This window comes from Vigna unguiculata, chromosome 1 (assembly GCF_004118075.2).
Source record: "Vigna unguiculata cultivar IT97K-499-35 chromosome 1, ASM411807v1, whole genome shotgun sequence".
Classification (NCBI taxonomy): Eukaryota; Viridiplantae; Streptophyta; class Magnoliopsida; order Fabales; family Fabaceae; genus Vigna; species Vigna unguiculata.
In genome coordinates, this window is record NC_040279.1 from 22,703,652 (window position 1) to 22,716,424 (window position 12,773).

The window sequence follows — 12,773 nt, forward strand, 5'->3', positions numbered from 1 at the left end:
AGTAATCCTAATATTAGTGCTATTTTAAGTTTTAAGAAAATTTAAATTGAACAATGTTCTTCTCATCATTGAATAAAAAAGTACTTTTTTATTTAAAAATTACCTCAAAACCAATTACTTTCTATTTATTAAATAAAATTATTTTAATTCTTTAAAAATTCAAATCGAAAGTGATTAATAGTTATTTTTTCATTTGTATTTTATCTCAAAATTAACTTTTTTTTATCTCTATAAAAATGTGTATTTTTTAAGCGAATGAAATTATTTTAATATAACCATTTCAGAAAACTATTTACTTACTGTTATTATCAATCCGCGTGAAGAACAAAAATCCTTAAAACTATAGGTATTACGAGGCAAACTTAATTATTTGTTGTATTAGTTAAATTGATTAACATTTTAATTTTTCTAATCACATCTAAAAATAATTTTTTAAAAGTAGAATTCATTAAAAATGAACATAAAAAAACAAAAAGAAAGTCATTTGAAATAGAATTTCAATTAATTGAAAGGTGTTTTAAAATAGTGTTCCTATATATGATAAAAGTAGGTAAAGTTGATATATTTGAAGTGCGCGAAAACCCTTTTTGTCTTATAACAAGTACAGAGGAATAGAAAGTTTTATTGATGTTTACATTTGGAGACAATAATAAATGTCCTTTAATATATAACAATTTATATTTTATATTCATAATAACAGCTGAGTCATTTGTTAACCTTTCTCTTGACTAATAAGGAGGTTAATTATGGAGGTAAGGTATCTATATTCTTTCTCCCTTTAAAATAATAATTTCACAACCTATTAAATTTATATAATTACATATAATTTTCTACAGAAAAATTCTGGACTACATGTTCATTTCTTAAATAAAAAGAATACCTTGACATCCTTTTGTAACCGACAACAACTCTATTTAAAAATAAAATATTAAACTAAAGATATTTAATTAAAATGTTGAATAAAAAAGTAATAAAATAGTTGTATAGACAAAAGAGGTTTGTGTTGTCAACCTATAGTCATTACCCCTCTTCATATATGCAGGTGGTATTGAAAGAGTCAGGACCTCGTGACACCATGGATAATTATAATTTGGATACTGCTATTTTTATTATTATTTAACACTATTTCTTATTATTATTTATTTTTATTAATATTATTTTATTTTTATATAAATTTTTATTAACATTTTTTCTTATATTTTAAGAGTGAAAGCACCAAAAACAAATTCAATGGCATCACTTAAGCACTAAACTTTCACAAATTCAATCACAAACACCATAATCTTTCCACTACTCTGCTTTATGGTAACATCAATTCTTAATAAAATTTGACACTAATTAACATTATCACACTTTTCCTCAAATTCTGGAGGTTTCCTTATTAGTTATTACAGTGATATACTAGTTTCTCATACTGTGACCCACCCAACAACACCGACATCATCATCTTCATCATCCTTCACTCACTTCTCCAACAGAACACTGTGCAACACAACCGTCTCAACTCAACGGACATTGTCCAAACTATTTATAAATATTATTCTATCTTATTGGTTTTTCATTTCATTAAGGAATGACACGAAGATATCGAAAGTTCATATAGATATTTCATCAAATAAATCCAAGTACAATGAGAATATTTATCAATAAAAGTGATAGAATAATGAAACCCAAAAAGAAGAGACTCGACTCGGACTCCAAATGTTAGAATAAATTATAAAAGAGATAGAGTTGCATCTTATTTCAATTCTTTTTAGAAAAGAAGACCGAACATGCTTACTTAATTGACATGACTCACATTCTAAGACATGAAGTTTGCTAAGCTCACAAATCATCCTTTTTAATTTTAATAAACTTGGATGACCTAACCGATCATGCAAAAGCCTAGGAGACTAGGAAGCTAAACATGACATTGATGGTCTAGTACCAAGATAGTAGAGTCCTTCGGATTCATGTCATTCACCAATCAATGTTCTTGTACAACAATCTTGTATAATGAAGGAATTGACATCAAAGGTTATAGAACAATTCAAAGATTTAGTTAATTGACTTAAGAAAATTAGGTAAAAAGGACAATTAGGAACAAGAAGAATATTCTTGCAGTTTAGGGAGGAAGAAAGGGAACTTTGACTAACTCATTGAGAAGTAACTTTGGAACTATTGACTAAAGTAATAACATAAGGAGTTTTAGGATGAGAAATTCAAGAAAACAATGAAGAATTACTAGAGATATGATCAAAGGCGCTTGAATCAATTATTCTTGAACTTTGACACATAAAGATTTGAGAAATGCAAGCTTTTGACAAAATAGGATGGGTTAAAACTAGTGCTTGGCTACAAGACTTTAACTTGAGATATTCTGCACTGGAAAACTTGGACATCGTAACTCATGATATGAAAATATTGCCTGCCATATGAGGAAAACCATGTAAACAGAAGCAATGTCTTTGGATGTGACCAATTCTTTTACAGTGTGTACATTGAAGACGTACTCCTCCATTGCCACGATCTCTTTTTTTTTCTTCCAAGTAGGCATGTTGAGTAGAGACAAAATTCAATCCATAAATGCTACAAGAAATCTTATGGCTGCAAGATAGAGAAACATGGGGTTTTAAGTGAGAGAAACCGTGATTAACACATGAACACACACCAAATTCTTTCAGATTGAAGAACAAAAGATAAAAACCAACTAAGGAAGTTTTGACGAGTCTGATCGTTGTGGTTCGGGAAGACTACGACAACCGAAAGGCAGCACGTGAAACTCACACACTTTATAGTAGTGTTTATAGCAGTGAGAAGAGACATGGTGTAGGGCAATGAAAGGCTCCAGGACTGACAGGGGGGTCATCGTTCGAGGAGATGATATTCGGTGGTAGTCGGGAAAAACTATGAAATTGGCCGATGGTGGACGACGATGAGCAATGGTGGACAATGGTGAACGACATCGATTAGTGACGAGCGGCAATGGACAAAGTGGGATAGCATTGGCAGTGGCAGAAAATGATGACAGTGGCAAAAAGCAGTGGTAATGGCAGACAACGACAAGCAATGTCGAACAATGATGGACAATGCTAGACAACAACAATGTTGGACAACAGTGGACAATGACAAACAATGGTAGACAATGTCGAACAACAACTGATAGCAACTGAGACAATTCTTTTACTAAATAGATACACGATAAAAGAGAAACTATCAGAGTGAGATCGACATGCTCTAATATATAGCAGTTGTTGCGACAGTTCGTTTGAAACCGTCACATTTTACTTTGTGGCGACACAAATTGCGGCAGTTTTCGAAATCGTCGCAAACGTAAATTGTGGCGGTTAAAACCATCACATTTTACGAAAATAACTGTCAGAATTTACATTATTTTTTATAGTGTACCAACTTGAGATTAATAAGAAAGAAATATAAAATTGGAGGGCATGTAAGATCCTTCTTGTAATCTTCTATTTGTAATTATAGAAAGACGAAAGATCAAAAGAGTACCCTAAACTCCTAGGTGCAACTCAAAGTGCACTAGATTCCTAAGTACAAGCCTAGGTACTAATTATAAGTATAGTTGAAAAAATGTTTCTAATACACTACTTATTACATATTTCAACGATTAAAATGGTGAATAATATTACATCATGACAAAAAAATAATAATCAGTCGGAGGGTGGAGGGAGGAAAAGGAGGAAGGAGTATATAAACTGTGTTTGGCTTGACATCGACTCCTAAGTGATATAAGACTTATTTGGTGTATCGGAACAAGTTATTATCTAAAATATTTTGTATACATCATCTTGATAAAACAAGATATATGAGATGAACATAAAGGTTTAAATCATATAAGAAATAAAATAATTAAAGTCCCAAAAAAATTGTGAATAATATCAATTATAAGGGTTGTTTTGAAAAAAAAAAATCCAATCATTTTAAATATAGTGCTTTTAGCTTTTTTATTTCAAAATAATTGTTTTTAAATTATGTTTTAAATAATATCTCTTTTATAATGAAGAGAATTAATAAAGTGTTTGTTACGGATGTCAAAAAAATCCATACCCTCGGGTATCCGCGAATAAAACCCGTAACGGATAGAAAACGGATATTAAAAATGGATACCCGCTACCCGCAGATACGGATATTTTTGATACCCGCATGTTAACGGGACAGATACGGATATCATAATATCCGTACTCGTGAATACCCATACCCGCTAAACTTACACCCCTTGACATTCTTATTCTTCTCTTTCCTTTCTTTGAAATTTGGCATATACATAAAACCTTATATAGACAATGACGTTTTTTGTATGCTTTTTGTCAAATGATGGAATCAAAATTAGAATACTTGGCATTTGGCAATTGAGGTTTATTATTTGTTTATTTTGTTTATTTTTTCAGGAAATCAATTGGAGAAAGTGGGTTTGTTAATCAAAGCACTAATTAAAAAATTTCCATTGTGTTGAACGTCATTTTATATTTACTTTTACAATTATTTGTACTTGTATCAACTTGAGTTTATTTGAACTTTATTTAAAATTTATGACAATGATATATTTTATTTTATTTTATTTGAATTTATGATTAAATATTTGTTTTTTAAATAATTTTGCAAATACCTGTGGGTACCCATGGATACCCGCGGATATGAAAAAAATAGACGGGTACCTGCATAACGGATACCCGACGGATATGAATACGAGTATGGGACAGATATTTATCCAGCGGGTAGGGTACAAGGGAACTACTACCCACACCCTACCTGCCCCATTGACATCCCTAGTGTCCGAAGACACAATACTAGTAGTAGTTGAAAATTAAAGATATTTTATACTAATTTGTACTAATTAAATATTTTTAATTAGAGAGGGATAAATGTACACAATTATTGTTTTGAAATGGAAGGACTATGGATTTACGTTATGGTTATAAATTCACACATATTAAAAGCTATAATGTCAATTTTATCTTTTAACTTTACAAAATCAACTTTTAAAAAATAATAATTAACCATTATATTGATTAAATTAAACACCACTTTATACACTAAAATTTTTTTATATCTAAAATAATATTTATTATTAATAAAAAAATATAATTAATTGTGAATTAAAGTTTAAATTTTTGTTTAATGTTACATTAGTTTCTAATTAAACTTTTGTTGCTAGAATGAATTATTTGTAGTACTATTAAAAAAATAAAAGTAATTCTAATATTACTGCAATTTTGATTTTTAAGATAATTTAAATTGAACAATGTTCTCATCATTGAATAAAACAGTACTTTTTTATTTAAAAATTACCTCAAAATCAATCACTTTCTATTTATTAAATAAAATCATTTTAATTCTTTAAAAATTCAAATTGAATGTGATTAATAGTTATTTTTTCATTTGTATTTTATCTCAAAATTAACTATTTTTATCTCTATAAAAACGTGCATTTATTAAGCGAATGAAATTATTTTAATATAAACATTTCAGAAAACTATTTACTTACTGTTATTATCAATCCGCGTGAAGAACAAAAATCCTTAAAACTACAGTTATTACGAGGAAAACTTAATTATTTGTTGTATTAGTTAAATTGATTAACATCTTAATTTTTCTAATCACATCTAAAAATAATTTTTTTAAGTAGCATTCATTAAAAATAAAAATAAAAAACAAAAAAGGAAAGTCATTTAAAATAGAATTAATTGAAAGGTGTTTCAAAATAGTGTCCCTAAATATGATAAAAGTGAATTTGGATTCTCTGTTGATTTTTTGTGCTGTTTCTCTACTATATCTTCATAATACATTGATTACCATTAATGTTAATGTTTTAAAATATATTAAAAAAATTTAAAATAAATATATTTTTAATGTTCAGCAGATAATAATATAGAAAAATAAAAAAAATTAAACTAGGTAAAGTTTATACAATTGAAATGCGTGAAAACCCTTTTTCTTTTTTTCTTATAAATTATAATAAGTACAAAGGAATAGAAAGTTTTATTGATGTTCACATTTAGAAACTATAGTAAATGTTCACATTAAGATATCTATATTCTTTCTCCCTTTAAAAATAATAATTTCACAACCTATTAAATTTATATAATTACATATAATTTTCTACAGAAAAATTCTGGACTACATGTTCATTTCTTAAATAAAAAGAATACCTTGACATCCTTTTGTAACCGACAACAACTCTATTTAAAAATAAAATATTAAACTAAAGATATTTAATTAAAATGTTGAATAAAAAAGTAATAAAATAGTTGTATAGACAAAAGAGGTTTGTGTTGTCAACCTACAGTCATTACTCCTCTTCAAATTTGCAGGTGGTATTGAAAGATCCAGGACCTCGTGACACCATGGATAATTATTTCACTTTTCTTTTTATCATCGTCATCTGATATTACTTCTCACTATTATTTAATTTTTTTTCTTCTAAAAATATAAAAATTTGTTAATACTATGTTACTTTATACAAGTTGTCAATGTCAAATAACATTTTTCCTTATAATTTTAAGAGTGAAAGCACCAAAAACAAATTCAATGGCATTACTTAAGCACTAAAACTTTCACAAATTCAATCACAAGCACCATCATCATCTTTCCGCTAATCTCTGCTTTATGGTAACATCAATCCTTAATAAAATTTGACACTAAGTAACATTATCACACTTTTCCTCAAATTCTGGAGGTTTCCTTATTAGTTATTACAGTGATATACTAGTTTCTCATACTGTGACCCACCCAACAACACCGACATCATCATCTTCATCATCCTTCACTCACCCCTCCAACGGCACACTGTGCAGCACAACCGTCTCAACGGTTAGACCCGGTCCGAACCCGAATAAAACCCCCCATTCTAGCCCTTCTCCGGTGCTACCCTTCCCTTCCTCCTTCGACTTCTTCCTCATTTCATCAAGAATGAACAAAACACATGCACTCGACATGTTTCCATACTCGCTCAGAACGTGCCGAGTGGACCGGAGTTTCTCCGGTTTCAGCCGGAGCTTCTCCTCAACCTGATCCAGAATCGCCGGTCCACCCGGATGTGCAATCCAGAAGATCGAGTTCCAGTCATTAATTCCAATCGGCGCAAACGCCTCCGTCAGACTCTTCTCAATGTTCTTCGAGATGATTCCGGGCACGTCTTTCAGGAGATGGAATGTTAGTCCAACCTCCCTCAAGTGCCCGTCGATGGCACCATCAGAGTCCGGCAGAATGGTCTGGGAGGCCGACACCATTTCAAATATCGGCCGTTCTACACTCCTGTCAGGATCCGCTCCGATGATCATCGCGGCGGCGCCGTCCCCGAACAGAGCCTGGCCGACGAGGGAGTCGAGGTGGGCATCGGACGGGCCGCGGAACGTCACGGCGGTGATTTCGGAGCAGACTACGAGGACGCGCGCGCCCTTGTTGTTCTCGGCGAGGTCCTTGGCGAGGCGGAGGACCGTCCCGCCGGCGAAGCAGCCCTGCTGGTACATCATCAGACGCTTCACGGAGGGCCTCAGCCCGAGAAGCTTAGTCAGCTGGTAATCCGCTCCGGGCATGTCGACGCCTGAAGTGGTGCAGAACACCAGGTGAGTGATCTTTGACTTGGGTTGACCCCATTCCTTTATCGCCTTCCTCGCCGCTTCTTTTCCCAGCTTCGGCACTTCCACCACCACTATATCCTGCCTCACGTCCAGCGACGGCGCCATGTACGCACACATATTCGGATTCTCCTTCAGAAACTCCTCCGTCAGGTGCATGTAACGCTTCTTTATCATCGACTTTTCACCTGCCAAATTCAATTCACTTCTCTCACTTTTTACTCAAAAAGTAAACACATCAGCAACACAAATCACCCTTTTTTGACAGGGCTTCAGCGACACTTTTTCCACAAATTCTTCGAACACCACCGGTGCATTAATAAATGATTTTTCTCATGTCATCGGTTATCCCTTCTTCTCACATCCATTTTTCTTTTTTTGCATTTTGCTTAAAGAAATTAATTAGTAAAAAGAAAAAAGAAAAAAGAAAAATAGTGGAGTAGTATAACTGGAAACACGAGAACCTCTTTTCTCTTATTATGATAATAAAAACTTGCATGAACTCCGGTTTACCAAGGGTAGGTCAGGTTTCACCTAACACAGACGGTAAGCTTTAAATGGACCTAAATTTCAGACAGAAAATTAGTTCCATAACTGAATGAAAATATAAACTACATAAACAAAAACATTCCAAATCCGGCGCAATTTAAAAAGAAAAAAACCTAGCATGAAGATACTACAGTTATAGTATAGTAGGTGTAGGCATGTGAAAAGTGAGTGGTAACAGAAAAGAAAGCATAAAAGGAGTTAAGATTACGTACACATGCGCTTGAACTTCTCCTTTAGATCAGTCATGTGTTCGCTGTTGGTAATGCGGAAGTAGTAGTCGGGATAATCCTCTTGGGAGACGCAGTTGGAGGGCGTGGCGGTGCCGAAGGCGAGAATGGTGGCGGGGCCATGGGAGCGCTGGGCGTTGCGGATTTCCTCGACTGACACCATCTGGAGGAGTGTGGTGGTTGGGGATGAGAAGAGAAAGCAGTTAGAAGAAGAGAGAGAGTGAGGTGGTTTGAGAATGGAGGGTGGATGTATAAATAGAAGGAGGGCGATGAGGGAAGCGAGTAGGTTTGAGGGACGGGCAGATGAAGAGACACGTGGATTGGGGGTAGGCAGATTAACCTGCGGTAGATTTGGAGCCACATGTATTATTATTCCATACTTCTCCTTCTTCCTACCAAAACAAAACCTTCTTCTCCCAACGACGTCACCATGCAATTTATTGCATGCCCCATTCTACTCTTTCAATACACTCACATTTTACCAACCATTCTTCTCATCAAAATTTACACATCAATTTCTTTTTTCTCATTCAAATTCATTTCATTAAGGGGCTTATTTCTATGGTCACCACAAAAATATAATTAACTCTATTTAATACAATAAGTCTTATGATAAGTTTCAAAATATGTGTTACCATTTTTATCTTATTAATTTCTATGCTATCATGTTCAGACTTAGTAATTAAAATTACTCTGTTCACTAGTCTCCCAAACTTATAAATGTTTCCATTAGAAAAAAAAAATATTATTTTATCTTATGGGTCATTTTTCAACTAAAATATCTGTGACTTTGTTATTATCTATATATATTAGGATTATATATAACAATTTAAATGAGGTAACAACTTCTCGTCATCGATGTCAAAATTTTCATTATGCAATGCAATGCATTTGGAGAGTCATTATACTACCCAAAAAAAAGCATTAGCTTTATCATTATTTATCTCACATTATTTTCGTTATTTAAAGTTTCATTCTATTCACATAAATTTTATTCAAAACCTACGTTTTTAAGAATTCATTTATTAATAGTCCTCGTTGTAATTATAATTATATTAAACCGTTCTCTTTTTGTTTTTTTTTCCTAGTAATTACACCGTGAAGTAGATGTTCAATATCTTTATCACACTTTGCTAATTTCAAAAACGTTTTGATAAATAATAATTACAATAAATATTATTTTTTAGACAATATCTTATAAAAAGATGAATCAACTAACTAACAAAAAATAATAATTACATGTTGTACTGTAGTTCTAGAACCTTACTTCTAACGTTGTAAACGTGATAAAAATAAGGGTTAAATATGTTTTTGGTCCCTCAAGTTTCAGCGAAATTTGGAATTAGTCCCTCATCAAAACTTTTGACCAATTTAGTCTTTCATCTTTCAAAATGCGTGAATTTAGTCCTTTTAACCAAATTTTGTTAAGTTTATCTGACGTTTCAAGCGCATTTCATGATAGTATTTAAGTTAACATTGAAGTAAAAATGTGTCAAACAGTATAAATAATTTAAATACTATCATGAAATGCACTTGAAATGTCAGATAAACTTAACAAAATTTGGTTAAAAGGACTAAATTCACGCATTTTGGAAGATGAAGGACTAAATTGGTCAAAAGTTTTGATGAGGGACTAAACCCAAATTTCGCTCAAACTTAAGGGACCAAAAACATATTTAACCCTAAAAATAAATAATAGTTTTTCACTATAATCAAAGAAAATTATATTTAATGGTGCATCATTTCTGAAAAAACATTCTCATCTTACCATCACATGAGGACCACTAACATGATAGTGAAGAAACATCATAAAAATTAATAAAAAGAACCAAAACATTCAACATGATAGTGAAGAAACATCATCAAAATTAATAAAAAGAATCAAAACATTCAAGTTCATTCAAAAACAATAAATTATATAATATATTAAATAATGATCCGATTCATTTTCTTAATCACCTTTCATGCATGTTATTATATAATTAAACGTACTTCAGAGTGAGATCAATAACGCATGTTTTATAAACTACTGATATTGAGTTCATCAGTTTAATTGAACTTTTTTTAGGAAAAGAAAAGAATAATCAGGTTAGAAATAAAATTTTTGGATTCTCTTTTGTGTGTGTAAAATTAAAAAAAAAATTAATATAGTGAATAGAGATTGTTGAGATTTGAACGTCTAAGAATGGTTTGATTGGGATTTACATTTAATTTTTCTTCACCATTTTTTTCACCAAACACTTAATGATTAGGTTAAATCATGACTTTAGTTCTATTTTTATAGAGAAATAAATATTTTTGTTTTTTTTGTTTCAATTTGGTTACTGTTGTAGAGAATTTGATGTAATAAAATTAATACGTTAAAGAGGTGTATGTCAGCTCGCAATTTTTTATTTTTATTTTTATCTTTTTTAATTTTTGATTCGTTGTTTAATTTTTGTAAGAAAATAAAAGTTTATCACATGTCAAACTAACATCGTGTCACGTGAATGTCACAATGGCAACGCCATGTGTTAGTGTCACGTCAACTGTCACTTTCTCATTCTTCCTGCATTTCTATTTTGTCTTAATTTGTATCAATTTATTCTAAAATTGAATAATTTTGTTCCTCTCCAAAGAAATCAAAATTAATTTTTACATAAATGATATATAAATATTTTTAATAATATTAAATTTATTAAAATTTATATTTTCCATTGAACTTTTATTTAAGATTGTTTTAGAGTTAATAATAGTAAGTAATTTTAATAAAAAACAAAATTAAAATTAATTTCAACTAAAAAAATATGTTAAACCTGTTTAGCAGTTATAAAATAAAATAAATTTACCAATTTTTTCAACTATTTTTAAATTTATATTTTACATTAAATTTTATTTGTATTGATATTTTATTTTAATTGTACTTTAGTATTATTTTTTTATTTGAATTTATATTTCAAATAATTGTATATTTTTAAAATATATAAAATTCAATAATTTGTATATAAATGTTTGAGTTAGAATAAAAATAAAAATTATATTTTTCAAATATTAAATCTCTAAATAATTTTAAATTATTTTATAACAATTTAAAACAAATAAATTTAAAATTTGAAAACAATTATAAATAAAGTTGAATGTGAAATACAAATTTTATAATAAACTTAATTTTGTTAAAAATATTAATTTGAATAAAAATATTTGTATAACATTTATATAAAAAATAATTTTTGATCAATTTAGAGAGGAACAAATATACTCAATTTTTTTTAAAAAAAAAGTGACAAAATTAAGACAAAATAAAGATCCAGTGAACAAATTGAGATTGAGACATAACAGTGACATGTGACATTGTTATTATCACATCACACTGTGACCACCACGTAACACACATCAGTTTAAAACATGACAAAATTTTAATTTAAAAAAAAATTCAAAAAATCATCAAGGGACACGTGACACCTCTTTAACATTGTTAACATTATTAGTATAATACTGACTGAAATGACCTTATGACATCAAATTTTTCAAAACAAAAACCAAATTGAGACAAATAAAAAAAACCAAATCAATATTTTTTCATAAAAATATGACCAAAATACATAATTTAACCTAATAATTATAAGTATTCTAGCCTACGATATAACAAATTTGACAAATCTCTTTACAAAATATTTTTCAAGGAGAAGTTTCGGTAATTGGTTCAAATGATGAAAGTTTAACTTCTTTGAGATAATATTATACTCTCTTTTTCTTCACTGGATTTTATATTTTATAAGATTTTTTGGTGTCAGGTTTTAGCTAGGTATATATAATATTCAATCAATGAACATTTGGCAAAGTGTTATGAATTATTATTAGCTATCCATTGGCTTTCTACATCCTATATTACTCATATTTATTACTTTTTATACGATGCGATGTAAACATGTGGTCAAGACTCATTAAGAAAAGTGGTCCGTCTATATAACCTTTAAAGACAAAGAGATATCAATTGTTGGCTAGTTCATTACGGGTGCTTTAATATATCTAAAATATTGCAACATATCTCATCATATATATATATATATCCTAACTTAATATTTAACACCACATTTAGACATATCAATAGTTCCTCTTTAATATCTATTGATAAAGATTAAAAGGTCATCATGGTAAAAAAAATTAGGTTAAAATACTCCGTTAGTCCTCGTTTTTGTCGTAGAATCTCAATTTGGTCCTTGTATTTTTATTAGTCTTAATTAGATCTTCATTTTTATAAATTAGTATCAATTAGGTCATTTTCGTTAGTAGAGAACTAACACCGTTAAGTAGGTGCCACGTGTCAGCTCCTCGTTTTTTGAATTTTTTTTATTTTTTTGAATTTTTTTGAATTTTTTTAAATTTTTAAATTTTTTTTTAAAATATTTATGCCACGTGTCACTTCTGTAGTGTGTCA

General features: G+C 30.1%; 1 protein-coding gene across 1 annotated transcript; it reads right to left on the bottom strand.

Annotated features, from left to right (window-relative positions):
• Positions 1 to 6,508: 6,508 nt before the first annotated feature.
• On the bottom strand, positions 6,509 to 8,585 carry LOC114187259 (chalcone synthase). Its single transcript, XM_028075457.1, has 2 exons — positions 8,342 to 8,585; positions 6,509 to 7,768 (listed from the first exon to the last, which is right to left on the bottom strand). The coding sequence occupies exons 1-2, from the start codon at positions 8,517 to 8,519 to the stop codon at positions 6,771 to 6,773; spliced, it is 1,176 nt and encodes a 391-aa protein (XP_027931258.1). The 5' UTR covers positions 8,520 to 8,585; the 3' UTR covers positions 6,509 to 6,770.
• Between the last annotated feature and the right edge of the window lie 4,188 nt (positions 8,586 to 12,773).